Below are 25,775 nucleotides of genomic sequence, written 5' to 3' on the forward strand. Positions count from 1 at the left end.
GTTAAGCGTGCAAAGTTACTCATGAGTTACAACTTCCTTGAATACAACTTTTCTTTCAATTGTTATGAATTTTTAAAAGAATGTCTATAAAGCTTTTTTGAAAAAAATCTTTGAAAGTTACTCTCCCTTAAACATTAAGGAATTTTACCAAGCAATTCCCTCCCACCCCCACCCCAAACTAATAGCTGGTCAGGCCATTCCACTGTCATGTTTGAAAAATGGCAAACCAACAACACACAATAATACAAATTATTTAAACTAAGAGAGACACCAAATGTAAAGCATTATGGGAACTGCAGAATGTGATGGTTAGGGTATGAACCACGCTGGAAAGAACTAGAGGCAGGCTCCACTGGAAGGGCTTAAGAGTCGTCAGATGTAGTAGGTGATGTCAGTTAGAAAATGAAAAATAAAAATCTGTTTTCATAATTTTTCCTTTGCTGGAACCCAGATGTAAGGCCCAGACTGTTCCTCTATGATCTGTTTCACTTGGTTGTAGATTTCTTCCAGTGTGTCTCCTTGGACAATAGCTGCAAAACATAATGTGGCAATCAGCAATCATCCTTCCCGGCTCCGTACAGAAACCAAGATGCTCCAAGCCAAGCCAGTCTTTTCTCTCAGAGTGGCAAGAGGATTTTAGAGTGCCGAAGGAACGGACACCCACTGAGATTTCTCGTTTCTGTGCTGGAGTGAAGCACATCGCTGACTGTACACTAGGACACGCACAGCACCATCTCTCCCCCTCAGAGGCTTGGGGTTAGGAAGTGGTTTTTGCTTTACTACAAGTGTAACACATACAACTGAGGAGGGTTTTTTGCTTTTCCTAACCACATGTGAGAGTTTGCCTGAGTCAATTTGCATCCTCCAGTATTCTTTTCGGTCCAACTTTCATGTATTTCCAACACAAGAAGGCAAGACAGAGTACAGGGCTGTGTCCTCACATGCAGTCAGAATCAGACTTGGTGTAACACGGAGAGGTGAACTCCTCAGCTGGATCCTGACACCCCATAGCAAAGCTGGCAGACCTTGGGATTTCTATCTGCAACCACTACCTTTGCTTTTGGCCAAAAAGAGTTTGGCCAAAACTCATGGACTTTGCTGCCCAGCCAATAGATTTAACTTTTACAGACAATAGGCTTCCTTATATAGTTAAAAGTGCAATTTATATTCAGATGATGTAAGTTAGATATATTTTCTCCAAGGCTAGAAAATAATTACAAATGAGCCAATATAGATGTCTTCTGACATATCAGAGTAAAGTACAATCTGGTGAAAATGAGGATGAAGTTTGAGCTGTTCTTACCACTCTGCAGTCTGAAAAAGCAATCACCATGAGATGGCAACTTTTTAATTAGGATTGCCACCTCAGTGTTGATAATCCAAGAAACAAAGTTTAGCTGGAAAGATAATTTTGGAGGCAGGCCAGACACTCTTTTGTGCATTAATGTACTACCGCTGCTTCTGAGCTTTGCTTTCATGCAGATTACTTCCTTTTTATTCCTACGCATCATTCTGATCTCGTAAAAACTTTCTCCTTATCTGCAGCCCATTGCCATAGGGCCTGTGGGAGGAGGCTGTTCAATTATTATAGGTCAAGTATAATCACAGCACAACAGGGCATTAGAAAGATCTAGATATGTCTTCGCAATGCAAATAGCCATAAGCTTCAGCATCTTACTTCTCTCCAGCTATGGTTTAACCACACCTCTTCCAAAGCTCAATACCCTCAAAACAGAAAAGCCTTTCATGTGCTTCAGTACAAAGTTTAAGTCTGTTTAAACTTAACCTGCTGATGAAGTTGATTTCAGTTACCTCACACGATGTAGTATTTTTTTTTTAAACAGATTAGGGAATGCTCACACATGCTGTTTTATCACCTGACTCATATGGGTGGTAGCCTCCAAACTGTAAATACGAACGTCTTCAAGTATCTCAAACAGATCCAGAAAAGGATTTCTGGCCTGAACTGGATTATCAAAAATAAAAGCCTGACCATTGCTATCTTCCTTTGGCAGCAAACCTTATACTTCTGAGAAGAAATGTGGCTCTGAGCACTAGAGCTCTTAAAAAGGCCCACAGGTTTTTGCAACATCTTAAATTGTGTCCCTTCATTTCCTGCAAAAGTGTCCTACATAATGCCCTGAGACAGCCTGGGAGAACAGCAGCTGCTAACTAAATATTTAATTAAGTTCTATTAAAGCAAGCTCACTTGTTTCCTGAAAAACAAACCTAACACATTTCCAAGTATTTGGTAAGGGACTCTACATTAGGAAGAATTTGCAATATATGTTGGGAGTCTCATAACTTTCTGGGCGCAGACAGAGAGCAATGGGAGGAGTGGGAGAGCCAGATGCAGCATTGGTATAAACTGACAGCTGCAAGGCAGCAGAGAGGGAGGCAGGCAGGCAAAAAGGGACGGACTCAACTTGTTCATTGTGTGGGTAGCACGCAATGTCGAGAACAAGGCAGCGGGAAGACTGGGGCAGGGAGTCTACTGGTTCCTCTATCTTCTTCCCCTGTGAAGCCACTGGTCCTTCCTGTGTCTCTGCCCAGGTGGAACAGACTGCTGCATTCACAGCTCTGCTCACTACGATGCGGAGAAGGAACTGGGCAAAGGAGTCATGTCACAGAAAGGAGGTGAATGGGGCAGCAAACACTGAAACACCGCAAAAGAGAACGTAACAGGAAGGAAAGGAGTGAGTGTCCATTCAGGACAAGAATAGGGCATTTCTGTCCTCCTGAAGATCCTGACTTGATCAATCTCCTCCTACTTCAAGCCATAATGTAAACAATTGGCACAGTTTGAGTGTTTGCAGTCCATCCCTTGCTGTTACAGTTAGATCCATGGCATACACAAATTTGATTTGCTAAGTACCATAATGCCGTAGTGCCCAACTTCCAGAGGCTTAATTAATTACCATAATTCTTTACTTCCTGATTTAAAAAGAAATGCAAATTAATCATTTTCTACAGGGAGCTTTGCTGGGCAATCTCAGCTCTGCAAATAAAAAGCTTTAAGCATACAATACATCAATAAAGCAAACATCTGCATTACAATACCCAGGAAAATGGTAGAAAGTCTCACAGTTTTTAAAACCTAAACTAAGCTCCCAGTACATTTTTTTATATATTGAATTAATTGATCAAACTGAAATGAATGTAGAGCTACAAAGATGGCTTTGCGCCTCAAACCAATCACAGATCAGCTGGAAAACAAAGTTCAGCCTTATCTCAGCAGCGAGGCAATTACGATTTTACAGCAAGCAATAACATTTCAACTCTAGCATGGGAACAGTCCAGTCCCAAGCAAAACCCACCTGTGAAGTGTTCAGTAAATTCTTGCTCCAGTTTCATGGCTCTCTCAAATGTCTTCCTAGCTTGCTCTTCTGTTAAGCGTTTATTCATTTCCCTGAAATTGAAAACATTACACCTTTAAAAACTACTATCAAATACTTGGAGCCTTTTGAAATAAGGTTTTAAACTGTTGTCTGAGTATTAACCCTAGTAAGAGGCAGTCTCCTAAATGACACACCTAAGCAAAGACTATAGTGGGGAAAGAGCTGTTCTGACACTATGTTGCATGGAATTTAGGACAATGACATTTGTTTTCAAGCAGTTTAATTTGTATTAGAAACCCCACCTCAGAAGTCCCTAGAAATAAAACATTGTTTAAAATGCAAATATTACAATTGTCACCACGTAACTTGCAACTGGGTTTTCAAATACGACAGTCTCAAACAATTTAGCCTGAGGTACTTTACTTTTACTCACATGATATTTTCCACTGTTTTGGGTTTAATAAAAATGGAGATTGGGTACAGCTGGGCAATCTGCAACCTTTTGATCGCATTACCAGAAACATCAAGAATGCAATGTTTACCCTAAAAATTGAGAGAGAAGGAAAAATGGCACTAAGCAAAGTTTAACTCACAGGTATGCATAGTGTAATAATTTAGAAGAGAAAACACGCCCCCAGTGAAGCCAACAAAATTAGAACATTTGCCTCAATGATACTGTGATTTCACCACTTTGGCACAAGGTCCCACAATGCACCTCTGTTGGGAACATACAGCATTTGAGATGTTCCTGACCCTTCTTCCTTCCTTTCTTCATCAGAGGTTACAGCCCAAGCAACAATGTAGAATCATCCAGTGGAACGCTGTACTTCAACCACACCACCAACACGATCTTTTAATTTTTTTTTTAAATTTTTTTTTTAATAATCTGAGGATCCTTTAGGGAGGTGGCCATGTCAGTTTAGAGAGGAGCCAGATGACCGAACTGGCATACCTGAGGGAGTGACCACCCCTGATGGCAGGGAAATACGCTACCATCAGAATGGTTAGATGGAACCGAACACAAGCACTCTCCTCCCCCCAGGTACCAACTGTGAGACAGTGAATGCAATTTATTTGGGCTGATTATTTTTTCATCTCTTGAGAAACAAATATAACTTAACCGTTCCTTAAGCAGTTGGAAGACAATGTGGTAGGGCTGCTTTTCTTTTCTCCCCACCTCTATTCTCCCACTATAAGTAATTTTACAGCTCTTTGGGATGCCTCACCTCAAAGGCTCTTCCCCTGTTCCTCAGCTCCTCTCATCTCTGATCTGCTAATTTCCACCTCACTTTTATTTCTGTCCTTTCTGAGTAGCATAATTTGGCATACCACCATTTTAGAAAGGGATGGGGGGAGAGGAATAGAAAACCACTGTCAGGTGACCAAAATAAGAAAAGCTTTTTCTTTAGCAGGAGACCAATGTGAAAGGCCGAATTCTGTGAGCCAGGATACAAGTCCACAAGCACGATAAAACCAAAGGTTAACTCATATCATGCAACGCCCTTCCTGAACCCCTGGGATATCATTCCTGGAGGGCAGGTCGAAGAGCAAGGAAGTGACTCCAGTCTGAAATAACAGACACTTTTCTGCTTCTTGGCAGAAGAGATCACTAGGATCATTTACATTGGATCTCTTGCACAACAAAGCCACAGAATTTTATTTCAGGAATTCTGAGGACAGGAGTGTTCTTCCCACATGAACAATACCTATCTGCTTGCTTTCAACCGATGATAGCTGTTTCCCGGATCTGGATGCTGACTGGTATCACTTAAGAAAGGTGTTTTAAGGTTCTAGCAGAGTATATTACTACACGTACTGACCTGTCCACATGTTTCAAATGGTTTACCTTTAAAATGTGGCACATGCTTTGGAAACTGAGAATTAAGAGCATTACCTGGTCCATTTTCCTTTTCGGGATTAGACATTTAGTATTTGCTGTGTTTGGCCCAACAACTTATGCAAGGTACCAAAAGACTTCAGGCAAAGAGTGGAGGACTAGATTGCCAGCACAGTAGCTGTGCTGGACCTTATTTTTTCATGCAGGAAAACTATTTCACTCTTTGTACAGTGCTTTTATACAGTATTTTACATATTTTTTTAGTTCCTTATTTGCACTGCATCTGATTGAGAAACACAGCACAGCACTCAGTGCCTTTTACAATAAACTGAACAATGACATCAAAAAGCATCTTTAGCTGTGTCCCTTCTAAGTAAGGAAGTGAGAGACATAGGGACCAGCTAGAAGCATGAGCAAATGAACACAATTTAAAGCTACGGCAAGTATACTATTTCTGGTATTTTTGGGTTAGAAGCAGTCACTTCTATTGTGTCTTCCCCTAAATTCACCACAGAAACTTGGAAACTATCTTTTGTATCCCGGCAATAAGACCCACTGAAGAGACTCATCTCTTAAATGAGATGGAGAGGAATACAAGGATGGAGTGGCCCCAGATCAGTTGGTCTGCAGCCCTGCCATGATTCTGAAGTCAAGTTCTGAGGGACAAGCCATTGTTTGCCGGAAAAAATAATGTTAGCTGGAACTGAGAAATTGCTGCATCTACCCAAAGTCCCACGGTGCCTGTGCAAGAGATTTAACAGACATCTGGTAGTACTTTGTTCTTCATGTCAGTTTATAAAAGATTCACAATCATTTTGTACCTTACTAATCCCACTAGGATGGGCAAAAGAAGACAGCCAACTTCAGGTCTAGGACGGAACTGTGCTACCAGGTGAAGCAACTGCCAACAGGTTTATAAACCTGCTTGATAAATAGTTTCATCATTTAACCACATACGATAAGTTTCACAACTTCATTCAGCCTCCCATACAAAGTACTGTTCATTTACTTTAACAATTTTGTAATTCATTTTATTTTCTTTACTTTTCTCACTATATACCATGGGGCCAGGTTCTATTCCATAGAGTGAAAGACAGCAGAAGAAAACTTCATCACATGAACCACAGAATCTCACTATGTTTGCCCTGGTTTTGATTCCAGTAAATTACCTTGCCAGAAATAACAATACGCAGCCATTTGGCCACAATGGTCTACACTGTTTTTCAGAGGACTCGCTACACTCCCACGTCACACAGGATAACCACACTTCCCCTCTGTATGTCCAGATTGAAAGCGCTCACGCTTGTGAGTTCCCACCTAGAAAATAACTGTTTCTTCTCTCATACAGATCAGATAACATTGTCTACTGTAAACGTACCATATTTGCAAAGCAGTAGAACAACACTCATCAATGTAATGTGGAAAATTTGCAAATCATTTTCACCAAAATGTTTTCTTTAAAACAAGAATCTTACTCTAGGAAATATGCTTTCTTTCCCCCACTCTTTTTCAAAGCGCTCAAGTAATCTTCAGTTTGAATTTAGAAATATTTCATTTGGCAAGAAACGGTTAACTAAAATCTGTTCAGGATAAAACCAGTAAGGTCAGTCTTCAAAATGTAGTGGTAGTTATGTAAAAATTCTTTCTAAAATTGAATTTATTGCATTTACTCTTTTCCCTTTGTCAGATAAATCCATGAAGAATAATGTTTTTACAAGTTTTCTTCTGCATAGGTCTATATCAAATGGATCATCATATTAATCGACTCCACCACTATTCCTAACTAGTTAATGATCTGTGTATGTGAGCTAGGCTAATTAGCCCGTAATTCCAATTATTCTTCTCTATTCTCTTTTTACAAGAGGGCAAACACTATGGTTGCTCTTTTCCCACGATTAAATCACGATGCTTTCATTATTCCAAAGCTTCATTATTTCCCTAAATGCATTTGTGACAATGCCCTTTGTTTCTAGTTCGGTACAAATTCCTTTCAAAGTCAGAGGGTTCTTAATGGCTTCTTGTCATTCTTCTCTTCCCCTGTCAGCACAGTCAGATAATCACCTCAGTAAATAGAAGTAACTGGCACTGATTTACCTTTTCTGCTACTTCTCGCACTGATTGGACACTTGTTCCATAAAGATGATTATTGTACTGGCCAGCTTCAATGAATTTGTGATCCTGAATATCCTTCTCCATTTGCTCTCGAGAAGTGACAAAATGGTAATCACGTCCATCCACCTCATAATCTCGTTTTGGTCTAGTGGTATCTTTAAATATAAACCAAGAATTTTTAAAGCAAAACAAAAAACAGTGACTTTTTTCCCCCTAAAATATCCAAAATTAGTCTCCCCATTTATACTGAAAAAATTGTCACATGCAAAGAGATGACTGACAATTAAGATAGGTCTAAAAAGTTTAGACAATATATTAACTTTTTTTTTTTTAAACTCAACTTACAGAGAATGTTTACTAAGAAAATTAACAGAAAAAAATCACTTAGAATTGCTTTAGTATTTGCTGAGACTTACGTGGAACACAGGAGCCAAATTTGTCTGGAAATTCTGAGATCAGATCATCATTTATTCTGTCTTTCATGGGTCCCAAAACAATCACAGGGCGAGTGTAACTAACTATTAAACATAAAGGAATAACATCAGTTACATTTCAGTATGATTGGTAACTTTCACAGTTCAGCAAAATATGTTTTATCACATGGTAGGGATTTTAATACCTAAAAGAATATGTACTTCTAAAGAGAAGAAAAACACGTTGAAGAACGTAAATCAATTAATATTGTAGTCACAGCGAGATATTAGATCTTCACTCTCAAATCGCTATCCTGAGTGACTGAACATGAGTCTTAAGTTATGAAGTCTTTGTAAAAAAAAAATAATAAATAAGCCTTTTCACAAAGTAACATCCTTCATTGTAATGAAAAAAGCAAAAAGGGGGTTTGTGTTAGTCTTGTACAACAATTTTTGCTACTTCTGGAAGGTTCCTGATGAAATGGAGCCCACATGCAATGATTAACAAGCTGGAGTGGAAAGCCTATACGGGCATCGGTCCACAATGCTATTAAAAGCAACTGGGCTGTACCACTCACTGCATGAAACCAAAAATTAAATGTTGACACTCAAAATTCATGGAAATACATGATGTATATTTACTTCGACTGACACCAAGGTGAAAAGGAAATTATAGCATCCCATTGGAAATAAGTGAAAAGCATTTTATTTTAAATGCAAATGTGGGAAAATATTTTCTCCTATCAATTTCCATTTCATTCAAAAAAATAATTTTTTTTCTGAAAGAAAAACCCAAACCAAAACCACAAAACCCCACCCACTTGGCAATTGCTAACCAAACTAGCCATACAAGAAGCCCATACAGAAATGGGGACTGCCATTTTTTTGACATTTCAATTAAAACTTACTAAAATAGACACTCTATTGACACACTTTTTGCTGTGAAAGAAAAAAAGGAACTGCAGCAGTGAGAATGCTAAAGCAACATGAAACAGAAGAAAACTATAATTTCTGAGGTTCGCACTGACAAAACTGTTAAAACATGCCATATTTTCCTTATGCAATGTAAACCACACATAATAAGTTACTTTCAGTAGCATACCTCTGGATTTTGCACTAAACAATTTAGCACTTATATTTAATTATATTATTATTAATTTATTTATTATATTATATATAATATATATTATTTATTTATATTTATAAATTATATATTTATAATATAATATAAATTATATTAAATAATAATTTAAGCCCTTATGCTTTATCATTTCAGTAACGGTAACAAGTTCAAAACACTGAGGAAGTTTATCACAGTGCTCAGTACATAAGGGCACACGAAGCATTCTGATAATTCAGATGACATTTATTTTACACTAAGTGAGAGCTACAAACCTTCTTGTTGATTGACTGGTTCATATGACAAGACATATTCCTCTTGGCCGCCTAAAATGTAAATGCAAAGACATATCTATGTATTTTTTTCTAAACCAACATATTTAAAGAGAGTCATTCAATGAACTATAATGATACAGACATTCCTCAGAAATATGCATTACAATGATACTGATGAGGGACATTTTTCAAGAGCAATGAATTATAGAAATCACAAAGATCAGCCAAACACAAAATTTTAAAGCATAAGACACACACAGTATAAATAATTCCCTGGTTTATGTTAGCATATCAAACTGACATCAAGCACAAGAATTTTAAAGCATTACTGAAATGCTCTTATACATGTTCCCTGAATGAAATGCATGCATGCTATCATTCACTGCTAGAGGCAACGCCACCTTCATCATCAACATTCTCCATACTTTGAAGCCAGCATCAACAATAACATTTTTGTATATTTATACAGGGCTGAAAATCATGTATGTCTAGGTGTACATATCTTCTATTAACTTTATCATGACGTGGCATTTATATAAACATTTTCACCCACTCTAATTCTACCAAAAAAAAAATTTTGATTGTATAAACTAAATAATAGTTATTTTATTAATGAATTTTAAAGACGAAGTTGAAAACAAAGAATGCTTTTTTTGTATTGTTCTCAGTTCCAGAAAGCACATCAGCAGTGAATGAAACTAAAATAACTGAACTTTGACCTTTGACAGCTGCAGGTTTTTTAAATGTTAGTAAAAGCATCTGAAATATACCTCAGTTGCCATCTCTCTAAATGATTATTTCTAGTCTAAGAAGATATCGCTGAGTAAGATTTCTTGCAATGCAATCACTAAAAGTTAACTCCATGAAAGCAGAGAATTTATAATTCTGAAGAGATGAGCTCAAATTGTATGACATTATTATGAACTTTGAATAAAATACAGTCCTTAAATAACTCGTTTAATTTCGGTACCTTCTTTGGTGTTCATAAGCCGTACTTGTAACAGGCAAAGCAGCACACCAATGCTATACCACAGTTGTACAGAAACAGATGGCAGATGACGGCTTTTATAAATTCATATATTACTTCCATATATCTAGTCTTTATTTCATAGCAAATACCATTGATCTTTTAAATGTAAAATTTATAATTTCATTAAGAGAACTATTTCTTTTATTTGCAATAAATGTGCATTCAAACTGTACTACAGCAATACATGAATGAACGTTTTAATTTTGTAAGTTATTGCAAGTGAGGAATACCTTAAGACAGACACGAAAACATGCAACCTGTATATTTTAATATCTCAAATAGTTACTCATGCAAATGGATTTTAGAAGGACAGTATATACTTTCAGAACCCCTTTTAGACTAGGAAGGGGAATAGGGAATCACGAACTACCAACTCATCTAAGAAAGATCCAGCTCACATATAATAAGCTACTTCTTCGGAGAAGTCACATTGCTATAAGGTCAAAAATTAGTTAAGCAAACTACTAAAGAGATAGTAACAAGTAAAAAGCATCCCCTGATTGAGGTCAAAAAGTATATATTGTCACTGCTTTTCAATACTTCGGAAAAATGAATATTAATAGAATGAACCTTTTGAACAACCGTACTCATCTGTAATCAAGATAACTTTCATATTAGACAGCAGCAAGAAGAAATTAAAAAAAAATTTTAATAAAAAGTGCTTGGAATTACACATTCAGATAAGCAAATCCATGACATTCATCATAAAATCAGGGCTTCTCAAGTAACAACGGAGTAAAAAGCTAACTAGTAGTACCAATAACAAGCTGTAAACATAAATAAAGCAAGCTCTGAGAAAAACCTGAGGGAAGGAGGGGGCAGCGGGAGGGAGCAGAAGAGAGGAAAGCAGTAAATTTATGAAGAAACTGTCATGGTTAGATAGTTTTAATGGTGTGTCATTAAAAATGGTTAGAATTTGTAAGTTTTTCGAAGGCAACTTCCATACGTGCTTAGTTTTGTGTTATTCTCAAATGTCTAATAACAATTCTAATAATGATCTAAGAATTATTATTCTTTTCAATTAGTCTGTTACACTGTTAGCATTTTATATACACGTGTAAATTTTCCCATTGAGTGTAAATATCAGGAAGAAAAAAAATGTGGATCATCACACCTCTGATCATCTACAGCTTCCAAACAAATATATCTGTTAATGAACCACCTTCCTTATTACCCTAACATAAATAACATCTGTTTCTGAAGTGCCCATGCTAGTTAGCAGCTGATCAGTGAGCCACTCAGTGTCACACTGCGTGACTTTTAGCATTCCTTCTTTTCGTGTTCCTCTTCAAATCCTCAGCTTTTTCATATTTCTGCTCTGCTCTATCCTGGGTTCCAGGCCTGGATGGTACGACCTTACCAAGGAGCTGCTCACTGGAAACGACCAGCAGGACTGAAATCCTGGCTCTGGTTCCAGACATTTTAAAGCTCTGTAGAGGATCATCACGTGGCATATTACCCACTGTGAACATGTAGTACTACTGTAGCTTGGGTAACAGTAAACAGCACTGTAGCTTGGGCTAGTAAAAAAAGCTAACTCAGTCTAATATTCAAAAGATACTGTGTTTTCATAGAGAGAGAGGATGTGCACGCGTGCCTAGCATGCTAATTTATCATAACTGACTCCAGCACTGAATGTGTGTCATATGCTTTGAAGACAATTCATACTAAGCACCCACGCTTGACAAAAGAGATAAATGAAAGCTAAAAGCAAGGGTAAATACACATTTGCTTATCTTCACTGTCATGAGAGGTATATTCATATTAGATCTGAGTATCAGTTGTGAAAAACTGTAGGAGTTATTGCACTATTTAACAGATTACACAGTTTAGTTACACTTCCAATATTAAGCTCAACTACATATAATTATATTTGTCATCATTAAATTCCCATTTAGGTTTTAATAGGTCTAGCTAGCTCACATAATTTAAAAAAGATAGGAATTAATTCAAATTAAGCTGAACTAAGAAAATAGATTACAATAAAAATATCCATAAAGGAGGTTTGCAACGATTCTCTCTAGTCAGTTTTTTAAACACAAGGACAGAGCAGAATTTGCAGTACCCCACCGAACACATGAATATGGATTTCACCTGAAGGTGACTGGGAAGTTCTATTTAACATGTAAATACCCAGAAAAGACAGACAAACAAAACCAAAGGAAGAGTCATTAAACAAAGATTCTAAATAAACAAAGAACTTAAAAACACTTACGGTAACTACTTTCACTATCGCTGGCATTAGAGGTTACATGCTCTGAAATTGCAACACAATGGAAAAAAAAAATAAGAAACACACACTAATGGCATGAGTCCAAAAGAAAGCAAATTGACACAAAATAATCCAGGTGAAAGACAATACGGATATCAAAACGCTGAAATCAATACATACTGCATATAAAAGTTTTAAGGTACTTCTCATAGCTCTCAGGATCAAGCTTAATTTCATATGAAAGGAATGGATGTTAATAAAAAGAAAAACATTAAATAGCACATCAAAACAAGATTACGAAAAGTACACTAATTCCTAGATCACATGTAACCCCGCAATTTTTAAGTTTTCATTTCAAGATTAGTTTTGTTGTGCAAAAACTATGGGATTATGCATTTCAACTTCTATGCAGACAATTTATTGATTATATTAAGAGTCTTGTACCAGAAAATACCAGGCTATACTGCAGGAAATATAGTGTAGCACGTTCAATAATAGACACTTTCCTATGGTATATTAAATAGTTTACTTGAAATGCAATGCAGAATTAAGATTTTTGTTCCCCACCCCAGTAATGCTTTAATTTTCAAAACCTCCTGACTTTAATTCTGGACTATCTATATTATTTTAATGAGGTGCCTTTGTAACACATTAAATTCAGCGTGGTTCCTCCTCTACAAGATTGAAGAGAAAGAAGCAAGGGGACTCTAGAGGTAAGAATGCAGTTATGAAGCAAGTATGCTTCTAGTGATCAAGAAACATTAAAAAAAGTTAGTTGTCATACATAAACTAATTAGCCTTTTAAAAATGTTTTTGGATAAAGTGAACTAGTATCTTTAAACCACAAATCTCTGGCTGGACTGAACTCCCTCATTTCATTTCTATGCAGGAAAAACAAATATCTCCAAGTGTTTGTGAGTACCAGCAATTTGGATCTACCTCCCTTTCATTTTCTTGTCTTGTAAAAAGAATGTCCACATTGGCACGGAAGAGGCAAATAGTGATGTTTAAAAGCCTTGTGGTAGAACATGAAAGGGAGACACTGTCAATCGAGAATACGAGTGTTGTGATAGTCTGATAACAGGCACCATGGGTGAAGATGTAAATCCTGAAATGTTAACAAGAACAGCAGTCCGGCAGAGTCGAGTAACACAGCTTGCATTAAGCGTGGTAAGGCAGGTTCAAAAAGTCTGATTGTGCTGAAAAACTGGCTAGAAGTCATTTGTGTTTTTTATAACAGAATCACCTAGTGACATTGCTGGACCACATTACATGGTTTAAACTAGGTATGATCATAAAGCCATAAAGGCTGCTTGTCATCTTCTGCTTTAAACCACAAGGCCATAAAGGTTGCTAAGGTCTTCTGCTCTAGACCAAGAATCTCCTTGACACTAGCCATTTCAGAAACGGAAAATTAATGTTATAGCTACTAGAATTTTTACTTCATTATTTAGGTCACTTATAGAAGTATACTGCTTCTTACGTGTAATTTCAGGCACACTGTGCATAACAGTTACGCCCTGGGAAGAAACATTATCTAACATTTAGTCACCTTTAGTCACTTATCTTTAGCGACTAATTTTACTATATTGCACAACTATATTGCATACTATAAATGCATAACAATGTATGTGTTTAATATCTGATGAAAGCAAGGTCTTTTTTGTGTCGTTTTAGTACAGTGGTGGTGTAGTCTGTGTACAAAACCAGATGTTAGAGTACTCCACAACTTTTGAATCTTGCTGTATTCTAGTAGCTAACATTTCTGCAGGAAATACAACAGATGCTTATGTGTCTCCCCTATTAGCTACTCCTCTACCCGCTCTAGAAGCATTATAAGCGTTCAAATAAGTCAGACATAAAAACTCTCATGGCATTTGTTAAGCAAAGTTGTTTGTTTGTTTTAAGAAGCTGTAAACATCAGTCACCTAGAGAGAGGATTGAAAACTGTAACTAGATAAAGTGTTACGGCAATGGTTGTACTATTACTGTAAAAAGCCATAGGTTATTTTTAAACAAAGAAAAACACAAAGACAAGATACAAGTGACATTAAAAAAAAAAACAACAAATTTAAAAACACAGTACTATTAAGGACAAACAAGAAAGCACTGGTAAGCTTCTGAACAACAACAACAAAAAAATCTAATGTGATAGCCACATGAACTGGAAGTAATACGTTCCTGAAAGCAAAAACCCACAGAATGTTACAAACTAAAAAAACCTTATGAAACATTTCTAGAGTCAACCTCCTTATGCCAGTAGAGCACCAGTCTCAAAGAGATCTGTTAAAAAAAAAAAAATAGTAATTTTTCAGATGGAGGTTAAAATAACTTGGGAGTATTTTGATCACTTACTCAGGCCTTTTGATCCCATGTCGTCAGGGACCTCCTGCAGTAGTCCCCAGAGGGCAAGCAATAAAAAGACAATCACAAAGAAAATAATTGTCAGTAATATATAAAATTGGCGCTACGACAGGAGACAGTTTCCCAGAACATCACAGGGGAAGGCAACGCTATAGGATTTGACCTGACTGGCATGTGAGGTGTATTCAGAGATGCAAATGGCAGAGAATGCAGTTTGTAGTGGACCAGGTCTGAATTAGCAGATTTAGGCAACACTTTTTTTTAGTGCTGGCAACAACGATGCAAATCAAAGTAAGCTCTCTTCATTAGAAAACCAAATTAGAATGGAATGACTTTGAAGTAACTAGCTAAAGGGACTGATTCGAGAATCTGGTAAGCTCCGTTATACTTTCTTTGTTGCTCAGTCAGAACCAAGGAACCATCACTGACAGTGCTGGAGGCTGTTACCTCCTCCAGGTACACATAGACTGTTACTCAACAGTATTATCCAGTTTATTCCAAACTGGGATACTCTTGAGTTAAATTTCAGTTTAACAGCAAACAAACGGTTTTATCAATTTTGTAGATTGGTTTGTCATTGGCACCTCAAGCTCATTAGCCTGTTGCAGCTCATGAAACTGTCTCCATGGTAACACCCTACTGCAATCTAGCAGGCCCTTCTACTTGTGCTTCACTCTCCATCGAATGCCACATACTTACGGTCAATATCACTGGTTTCCTGCTCACTCTGGTCCTTGTTCTTGTAGAAGGGAAATTTTCGGGAAAAGAGGTTCTTTTTACGCTTGTCATTGAATGACTGCTGAAGAAGAGAAGGAGGGGCAAAACAAAGGATGTCTAATGTCTGTGTGAACAAAGGCCCAGACCAGCAGCTTTGTGGAAGCTGACTCCTATAACCACATTATGCAGTGCATATTCCAGTTTAACATTATCTTCTCTGCTCATTAAAAATAGAGATCAGGATCATGGCTTTGCTCACACCCTCTGTATTTCACATGCTTACTACCGAGGGAACTGACAGGCTGGTTCATCCTCCATGGCCTGACCTGTATTTCACAAACTCAGGCTTGCTGGGAGTGTAGAAAGATGTGAAAAACTAGGCTGCTATAATATGGCCAAATGGTAATGAACTCAAAGTCAATTAAATCACTGACAGGATCTAATAGAGGGGTTACAGTATTTTAAAAATACACTGAGGCTTTACACATGCTTTTTCAAAGAGCTGACGTCATAACAGCACCCCAGAAGTATTTGCCAGTGTTACCCACCTGCAAAGGCAAAACTGTAAATACTTTGGTGACAACTGCTAAATAACATATCATACGGTAAAGAAAAATGGAAGTTAAAAGCAGGCATTGTACTGAATGCTTTTATGATAAAGCTAAGTAAGAATGAAATAGGAAAAAAGGAAAAAAAGGAATGTGTCTAGCTAAAATATCCGAACAATAAAAAAAACCCAAATCAAACTATTTGTTTCAATCTTTCACAATTGCAATTCATTGCCAGTTCACTGACAGAGTTGACTTTGCTCTACGTAAGTCTGCATCCCAATACCAAGATTAACTTTAAAAAGATACAAACTCATTTAATTTGTTTACTGTGGCAATTATTTTTTCAAGGCTGCATTTATAGGGAATTACCACATGAAAAAGTCTGTATGTCCAAGGATCACGTTCAGCAACTTCTGACATTAACTGTTTGTGTTGCTGAAGAATTTCTGCATCTCAGTTGCTATGAAAATTTCTAATTATCTATATAGACATATCCATATCCACACATTTGAATACAAACTACTATTGTGCTCCTTGTCTAAGTGATGGAGACCACCAATGTATTTTCATTCATATATAGGTATGTCTACAGGCATAATTTAACACACAATTTAGTAATATCTGCCATGTCTTCTGCTGAAGACGTTATGTGACTACAGCACCTTTAATTTACTGTTCTAAGTCAATAAAGAAACTCAATGTCTAAATAAATCAATAACATTTTTTATTGCAAATATGCCTGGAACTAATGCAGCTAACTTGAAGCCAGCTGAAATTTCTTTTCATCTTTAGGCATAAGTGAATCGTCTTACCAGTTCTGCCAAGACATGAAGTTTGCCATGTTTTTGTCATTTGGTTTGCAGAAACTCTATTAATTACGGGAAGGATGGCAAAAGAAAGAAAACGCCCAACTTGGGTCTGAGGCCCTATGTTGCAGGGGGACTGTTAATTTCTAAGCCAAGCAGAGCCCATGTGTGGCAGGAAGTTATAAAACTTTCCCAGAACCATTTTTTAAAAGCTACTTTAAAAAAAATTAAAATACTTTCAATTCATACATCAAAGATTCTATTAACAGCTATTTCTAAAATTTGGAGCATGTTAGAATTTCAAGTAGTTGTCTTCAGTCAGCGTGAGCTCATCTTCCTCTATTTATGCAATACAATTGCAAAAAGATATATTGTCTTTTCTACCAGCATTAAGTATGGAATGAAATATATTAACAACTGGGGGTGACAAGTAGGACAAAGTTTTTTTCAGACTATGGGCCACCTTCTTTGGTGCAAATACGAAACTAGCACTTGGCCTTCCTAAGGGAATGCCTATAGTGCAACACACAAGCTGCATCCTGCTAGACTGTTAACAACCCTTCTGGCCATCTGTTTTAATACAGACTTACTTGGCAATATCATATACTGAAACATCCAGTGATATTTTCATTACCATTGTTTAAAAAAAGTATGCTTAAAATTACCAGGTGTTAAAGAGGCACATGATACCATGGGAGCACAACTGGCCACACTGAGCTCTGGAAATAGCAATACTGTGTTAAGGGGGAAATCCATAATAATCTGTGCTCCACTAAAACTGTCGTTTCACTGTAAGAACTGGTAAATTATCAACCTGACATATGGACAAAAGAACTGGTTTTGAGCCAATCATATGCTTGCTGGAACCATAGTTGGCATGGGCAAGTTTTTAGGTTATGGTCCTTCTGACCTTCTTTATCTGAAGTTAACAAGTCATTGCAATTGATTCCTCATAACCATAAAGATTAATGCAATCTACAGAATACAGGCAACAAAGGAATATGCCCAGGAGCAGATCTTTGCTGAGTATACTGAAAAATACTGTAACAAGAATTTCAAAAAGTGAAGTCTCACATCTATATAATTGTTTCATTCAGACAAGTCCCTCAGCTTGGGCAAAAGAGTATGGGAAATGAATGTAACAAAGCTAAAATGGTGAGGTTTAACTGAGGTAGTGATACTCTGCAATTTGTATAGTTAAAATAAAAAGGAGTGGATGATTTATTGTACTTCATAAAACATAATCATGTTCTTCATTTTAGTTTTGAAAATATTTCATAACAATAATTATTTTAACTTTCTGTACAGTAAATCTTACTGAACTAATATTAAATTTTATATACTGCATGTATAATGGTCAGAGTCAGTTCCATTGCCAAAAAAAAAGGGAAAATAAAAGTAATATTATACTGATTTTGCATAAAAGATTAGCCAAAAGATTATTTTTAAAAGATACCATGATTATAAAAAGCTAGAAAGGATTGCTTATTAGTTGAAAATGCATAGTAATTGTATTAAATTTTTTATAAGCCCACTGCAAATCACAAACAGGCATCATAAGCAAGAATATATTAAAACAGAAGCAGCACATAAAGTGAGATAAATGTGTATACGAAATGAACAAACAAGAAAAAAATCAACCATTTCTGCTGCAGAATTTTTAGCTTTCTTTAAAAAGAAAGGAACATGGATTTTAATGTTTGCCATCACTAGGGTTATTCTTTAAGGTTTTAATGTGGAAATTTTGAAGAATTGTACAAAGTTGATATTTCATCCTGTCCATGGAGTATTATCAAATACAGACACAGGAAAGCACACAGTCCATTAGGACCTGTATGGTGCAGGCAGCTTACTGGGAAAAATACGACTATGACAAATACAGGAAGATTACTTTAAGGAGAAATCGTAATGTTAAAACATTTACAGCTGAAGCAAAAGATTGTGATCAGTGTAAGCGTGTTTGCAAAATGAAATGTTACTAAAGAAAAAGAACTGCAGCTGTATATCAATGGCAAGCGTAGTTGCTTTTCCACTCAGTATTCCATGCATATCTTTGGTGCTATGCTAGTACACAACAACTGTGCACTAACTCCACTATTGTCAAAATGCTATTCAAATACATCGTTAATTAACTGTTTGCAGTTTATTGGTAGACAAATTATTAACCCATGCAATTATCTGTCAAAGAACATGGTAACATTACTTTAAGTAATTTTTCAAATCTGAAGCACTGAAGCTATTTTCTTTATGTGACTTCTAAAAAGTGAACTCAAGTTACAAAAATGATCAGGTTAAAAATCACCACAGCAGTTGATAATACTTATTCCAATACCAAAAATATGAATGTACCAAAACAGAAAAAAACTGTAAATAACTCAGTGAATCCTCAAGGCGGTACCATAATTGTTCATCAGAAAGTAACTGGAGATATTGAATTTCTTTTAAACAAATACTTCCATGAAAAACCACGACATTTTCTTCATTAATAAACTAAACTGAAATCTTTGCCATGTAGCAGAGGGATGTACCCATGGATTTAACAGTCTTTGAAGTATAAAGTTCTACACTATCACGATAAAATATTGAAGCTTTAATCCTTTATATATGTGATTTTAGAAGTTGTGAGAAAATTGTAACTGAATATAAATAACTAAAATGAATCTTTGGTATCTATAATAATGACTGACTAATGTTACAACATTAGTGCTATTAAAAAAATAATCACTATTTAAGAAATAGCTTGCTCAGGAGCTTAAAGCACGTTTCAGATTTTAAAAGATGACAATATATTATTACTTTAGAAGGCTCTTAGATCTAAAATGCGTATGCGTAAGTCTCGAAATTACTAGTTATATATACTACCGGTAAAAATTATAAGGTTGTGAAATTGTTTCTCAAATTCCAAAATGACCAAAACATTGCAAAAAAGCCTCACCCTCAAAAAAAAAAAAAAAGGAAAAAAAAGAATTGGCTGCTTTACCATTATAAAATTGCTATAATTTCAGCTACAAACATTCCTATTACTACTTAAGTAGCTACCCTGCTTTCTCACCACTCATTCCCATCATGTGTACTGGGACAGGGATTGCACATCATGCAGTGAACTGCACCAAGCGATTGACTAAAATTGAAACCAGGATTTCTTTTGGATTGGGTTATTTTTCATTTGCATTGGTTATTTTATATGATTTGAGCACAGCCAGATCAGTATTCGCGCCAATAGAGAGTGGTGGAGAGAAAAAACAGCTGTGCTTTGGAGACTGATTCTGGTCAGTAATGGCGCTAGCCTTGAGCTTTTGGTGGCCTATGGCCTTGCAAGAAATTCTCTAAAGCTTCTACATCCATAATTGTAACAAAGAAGTTACTTTATGCTGTCTGTGTAACCGTGCACATCATAAAACCCCCTTTCATCACAGGGACCCTGTTGAACTTTATTTCCTTGTTTGCTAGATGAAATTAAAAAGCCTTAAAGAGAAAAACATTTCACTTTTTCTGACAATTTGTAGAAAGCCAATTCCCAAAACAAGGCTCTAGGAATACAATCCATACTAAAGGACTAAACTGCTTTATAAACAGCACTTGCAGTGCTGTTATAAATGGCACTATTCAATACTTGGTTAGTGCCTTCAACTCCTATTACATTATTAATGATTATATATATATCTAAGCTAATTCTTCAAACAACTTGCAGTGTTTTGGCAGCTGAAGTTTGCTTTGGTGTTCGGAATTATTTTCTTTCTAGCTGACAGGATTTAATCATTTCACTAAAAATTGAAACTGGGTCTGCATACATAAACCACTGAAAAAATGTTACCATTCACAATGCCAGGTGTAACCAGCACTTCATTAACTCACCCCTTTATCTCCTCTTGCTTTGGAATTGAATTTCACTGTCTTTAAACGGGCTCGTTCTTTTTTCTCAACTCTACCACAAAAACATACACAAAAACGGTAAATCAGCAAAACTGCGGAACTTCAAGTTACTACTTGTTACAACATAAGCGTATAGATGTACCATTTGTAGCACATTTTTATTGCTGATGACACATTCAGAAAATGGAAGCCTGCTAATGGCAGACTTTATGGGAAAAGTAGGGCATTATTTCTCAAGTGATGAGCTGTGAGGGTATCAGAGTATTTTGCGATTATAGAGATTCAATAAATTCAGAGGGCGCAAAGAGAAAACATGACAGAATAAGTGAACAGTCTCAATTATGAAGCAACAGCGGATATGAAGACTCAGACCACCTCATCTCTTATTTGTGTCTCTGGTATACCAACAAACACCTTGTCTCGATTTACTCTGGCCACCAAAGGGTTTGGGTAGAAAGAATTCATGATAGTGTCATGATTCAGATAAAATTTACTTTGTGTGTTTTCATACATAAATGGTGAAATGTTTTTAAACCTACCTGTAATATTATTAAACCCATAACTTGCTTACAGTGAGAACAGAGATACGGACTTCAGCACACAACTCAAAAGACTAAATAGGAATTTAACAAACTTCTCAGAGTTAGTTAGAATCCCACTCCAGGTTATTTTTTTTTTAAAAAACCAAAACACAAGTGCATGATGTGGTACAGAATTAACAACAGAGTAAAGCTTACACAACATACATATTAGTCATATCAGACGTTTTAATAGCAGACATCTCAAGTCCATAAAATACGTCATACCTGCGTTTGCTTGGGATAACTCCAACTTCATCACTTTCTCCATCTGGAGTTACCTGCCGTGCTTGCCACCATTCATCATCGGAAGCATTAATGACATGGAGAATATCGCCAAATTTGAAGTTCAGTCCTTGACTTGGAAGGCCGCTATCTTTAGTCTTGTCATAATCAAAAAGAGCTCTACATTGAAAAGAAAAAATTGAACGTAGAAAAGTAGAGTATGAATAGCACAAAATATGAAGCAAGCTGCCTGTGTCGTTCATAAATGATTGCATCATTCTGACAGTTGTTTAAAACTAGAATGCTGAACGCACATCCTCTCTCTCATACACATACAGAGAATACGTAGTATAGTATCCACACACACTTTTAATGAACGAGAACAAACTGCATGCAGAGCAAAACTCTGTAAAAGTGAAACTCTTTCTAAAAGTCCACAGAAGATGCTTCCTGCAATACAGTAAGTCTTTTGCACAGGGCAAGTTACATGCCAGCCTAGGATAAAAAAAGGTAAGCAAATATTTGAAGCATACAGTGCTGTCAGAAGTTCTGTAAGGTACATTATTTTATATCAAGTTATAAATTGGAATTATTTTAGTAAATAAAAAATACTGTTTTTCTTTGAAATAAAAGTCAATATCCTGCTCATAGGGCTGCAGGGGAAAAAAAAACAGCTTAGAAATACGACCTGAACACAACTTTGCTACTGCAGGACCAGAACACAAAGGCCCTTATGTGCATTCTTTTGGAAAATTCCCAAACATTTCAAGAGAACTTCATCCTTTTTTCTAAGGTAGGCCTGTTTTCAAATAATAGGTACTAGCAATAGCAGAACACCAGCTGCGTGGGTACAATTTTATTAACTTTCCCTTTGCCAGCAAGGTTGGTTTGCTAGAGTCCACTATTACCCATACCCCACATTCATGCCTGCTTTGTACTGACTCCTTCCCCCTTCTTACTTATGAAAGCACAATTGTCTGGAAAGGCACACGGTGCACCATACTGCAGAGCTGATCAGGGTTAAAATTAATTTATTTTCTCCCTGTTGGATCAGTTTGTATCTGGATCGGTTCCCTGAGGAACTGAAGAGATTTGCAGTATGTTTCTCCCAGCAGAATCGAGGGTTTAGTGGAGATGTGGAAATGAATGATGACAGGAGCCTCTTACCAAACTGTAAAAGATACTCCTAAGATTATGCCTTATAAAGGACTCTCATTTTACATTTGAAAAAAGGTGTATGAACCTCGCCTATGTAAAGTGAGAAGTGCGCGTATGACACATGCCAAAAAATCCTCAACTTTATTTCATCTGCAAGCTCATACGTTTGTCAGTGATACACTTTTTAAATGACACCCTATCTCAATTTAAAGACTTGATACTGAGAGCATCACAAAGCATCAACAGATCACAATGTGATGATTTAAAATGGTGTCCTTTTCCTTGTCCAAATTCAGTTCATTTCTTCATCCGAAACACTGGTCTTATGTACCTGTTTCTGATAGATTTTTAATGTCTCCGAATTTTTTTAACCCATATAAGTACCTATAAGTCATAACTGTGTGCTCCAAAACATACTGTAGCTTTGTGAATTTTGCCTTTCTAAAGCACTGACTATATTTGTTTGGGTGTGAATTGTACTTGTTCATAACCGATGACAAATTGCTTACAGGGAAAAAATTCAACATTTTCTGTGAGATTAATTCATCTTTAGCATAAGGTCTACTGCAAAATCAGAGTTGGTTGAGACACTATGCCTTTCTGGGGCCATAAAAGGTATCAAAACCTTTTCATAAAGGGGTAAAGGTTTTAATAAACATTTTCTAAAATGTCTAGAACAAGGCAGACATTTTGAAATGGCTTAGAAATATTCACTCTCATGATATGAAGACCTATATTCAGATATGCAATACTGTTAATTTGTTAAATATATAATAAAATTTAGGCTTTCAGTTTTGAAAGAGCATGGAGGTTGAAATATGACCTTCCTTCAGTGGTGCAGCCTCCACTGTAAGATCTTTCCATTTAATTCCATAAAACAGTTGAGATATCCTGATTCTTTTCAAAAAATCAGAACCCTTATTTTCTTTGAAATAGCCTAAATACTGCAGTTGAGAAAATTACACACCTAGTAGTTATTCCTCCAGATTTATTCTGCACGTTTGTTCAAGAAGCAGTCTGGACAAATACTGTTCCATATCTCAAAATAAATTGCACATAATCCACTACGTACTTTTAATGCAGATTCAAGTTATGCACATTTTCACTGAATTAATTAAATGCATCGTGAAATTTATTTCCTGAAAATTCTTGTTAGCATTCAAGTAACAATTTCTACAACATTACTTTTAACTTCGAAGTTTTAGTTTGAATACAAAATTACGTGAGCAGTGAGCCAGGCCTAACAGCATTAAAATGTGTGTCGACTGCATAAGAAAAAAAATAAAATACACGAGTGAAATGGCAGCACAAATGTATAAAAGCATATTATCAACATGTGCTCTTCAAACCAGATAAATCGTAGAATCATAAGTGGTAACGCTGACTAGCTTTTGCACAATGAAAGGCAGTTTCATCAAATACTTTTCCTCTGGTGAGGTCACTTCAGGAAAAATAATTTTATTGGGGAAAAAAGTCAAAGCTGATAAAGATAGAGAAGATGAATTACGGTGTCACACAGTAGTGACAAAACTATGCAGCTAAAATTTATAGGAACACCAGGAACTGATAACTATCAAATAAATGAGCCTAAAAGCAAGCAAAATTAACAAAAAACTCTTTCGATTCCAACTGACTAACGTGGCTTTTCCTGGGTGCCTGGTAAGTCATCAAACTAGAACTCATTTCACTGTAAAGATAATGTTTATCTCCAGACTGGTATATGTATTTAAAAAAAAAAAATAAATCTCTTTTATTAACTCCTTGTATGGAGACTTTTACTACAGATTAACAACAGCATGTATACATTTATTTATTGTAAGTTAGAAGCACAAACCCACTGAAAATAAATTTGGTATTCCTGATCAACTACTGCTTTGAACGCAGTCCCATGATATTTATTCTATTTAAATGAGAAGTCCTAAAAGTTATTTTACAGAGAAAGCACCGAGTCCTCCCTTTTATTTCGCCTTGTGTTACTCAGCAACTGAACAGCACTAGAAAAGCTTGGTTACTTCACTTAGAAGTCTACAGAAACTGAAGTTAACTTGCATGTTTCATGAGTGTTTGTGCCTCAAAGACAAAAATTTAATGTCTGTTTTGAGAGCCAGATTTTCCAGAATGTCTTTTTGCCTGGCCACACTCATTACTTTCAATATCATAGGCTGTTATCAATTTTTAATTCTTTTAGGGAATTCTCGTTGAAGAAAGCAATCAAGAATTCCTGCAGCAAAAGCATCTCTATGTCTAATTTCATGAAACACGAATTAATCTCACCACTTCAGAATGAATGAAGGTCAGCTCATAAAGGAGGTTCTCTTTTTCTCCCTGAGTATTTGGGGAAGCTGTTTGAAACTAGATGTTTAACTACCAGAATAACATAGGGATGCCCAATTCAGCTCCTCCTGCAGGCAAGTACACTTTTCAGGCCTGGTTCTAATGCCAAATCTTATTTTTCAATGGATTTACTTAAAATTTCCTAATGATTTCAAAACTGCAAAGTTTCTTCCACTTGGAGATGTGATCATTTTCTGCTCTGATTCAAGGAGAAATCAGCACCAATGTTTGAATTTGTGACGTATCATGCTGGTCAGAAAAACGCACAAAGGTAAGAGTAATTTTCAATTTTGAATTCTGCACACATTGCACAGACTCAGATTTGGCATTCAAGATGAGATAAAACATGGAACAAATTTATCCCCTTTCAACGTGTTATCACAGAAACTTCATACCATGAAAGTAACTCACTTTTTCACACGGTTTTTGAAGCTGCAGATGAAGGAGAAGAGCGTATAGATATAGTTCAGATGCAAAAATATAAACATTGTATGAGATAATCTCCCTCCTCTTATAATAAAGATCAAAAGAAATACAAAGCAAAAATAAGACCATTAAATCAGCACATCTTAATTAGTCGGGGGGAAGAAAGAGAGAGAATTAGATGCGCAAATGATGAGTTAGCTGCTGCTGAATTGCTATATTTGTATTGTCCTCCAAGGACTGTTTGTTATATTGCTATTCATCATATACTGATATACATACAATTAAGAAGAAAAATCTGCCGTTGTACTTCAAATTGTATTTTCAAGCAAACACAACTGTCTTTTCCTTAGTATTACAGCACACGCCCAAAACGCAGTTTACAGGCAGACTAGTCATAAAGATACCT

General features: G+C 36.2%; 1 protein-coding gene across 15 annotated transcripts in view; it reads right to left on the bottom strand.

Moving 5' to 3' along the window:
* Nucleotides 1-174: 174 nt before the first annotated feature.
* DLG1 (discs large MAGUK scaffold protein 1) overlaps nucleotides 175-25,775 on the bottom strand; it is a 162,005-nt gene continuing 136,404 nt past the window's right edge. For 2 of the 15 annotated variants that reach the window (XM_054207241.1, XM_054207232.1), the window contains 10 exons: nucleotides 21,455-21,631; nucleotides 20,631-20,700; nucleotides 15,401-15,500; nucleotides 12,341-12,382; nucleotides 9,096-9,146; nucleotides 7,704-7,805; nucleotides 7,270-7,442; nucleotides 3,772-3,881; nucleotides 3,318-3,409; nucleotides 178-530 (listed from right to left, as the gene is read on the bottom strand). In XM_054207241.1, the coding sequence (XP_054063216.1) occupies nucleotides 424-530; nucleotides 3,318-3,409; nucleotides 3,772-3,881; nucleotides 7,270-7,442; nucleotides 7,704-7,805; nucleotides 9,096-9,146; nucleotides 12,341-12,382; nucleotides 15,401-15,500; nucleotides 20,631-20,700; nucleotides 21,455-21,631 (1,024 nt within the window). In that variant the 3' untranslated portion in view covers nucleotides 178-423. Of the gene's footprint in view, nucleotides 531-3,317; nucleotides 3,410-3,771; nucleotides 3,882-7,269; nucleotides 7,443-7,703; nucleotides 7,806-9,095; nucleotides 9,147-12,340; nucleotides 12,383-14,692; nucleotides 14,727-15,400; nucleotides 15,501-20,630; nucleotides 20,701-21,454; nucleotides 21,632-25,775 lie in introns of all 15 variants that reach the window. The other 13 variants (XM_054207238.1, XM_054207245.1, XM_054207244.1 and 10 more) reach the window with 8 other exon arrangements.

The sequence above is a fragment of the Rissa tridactyla genome, chromosome 6 (assembly GCF_028500815.1).
Source record: "Rissa tridactyla isolate bRisTri1 chromosome 6, bRisTri1.patW.cur.20221130, whole genome shotgun sequence".
Classification (NCBI taxonomy): domain Eukaryota; kingdom Metazoa; phylum Chordata; class Aves; order Charadriiformes; family Laridae; genus Rissa; species Rissa tridactyla.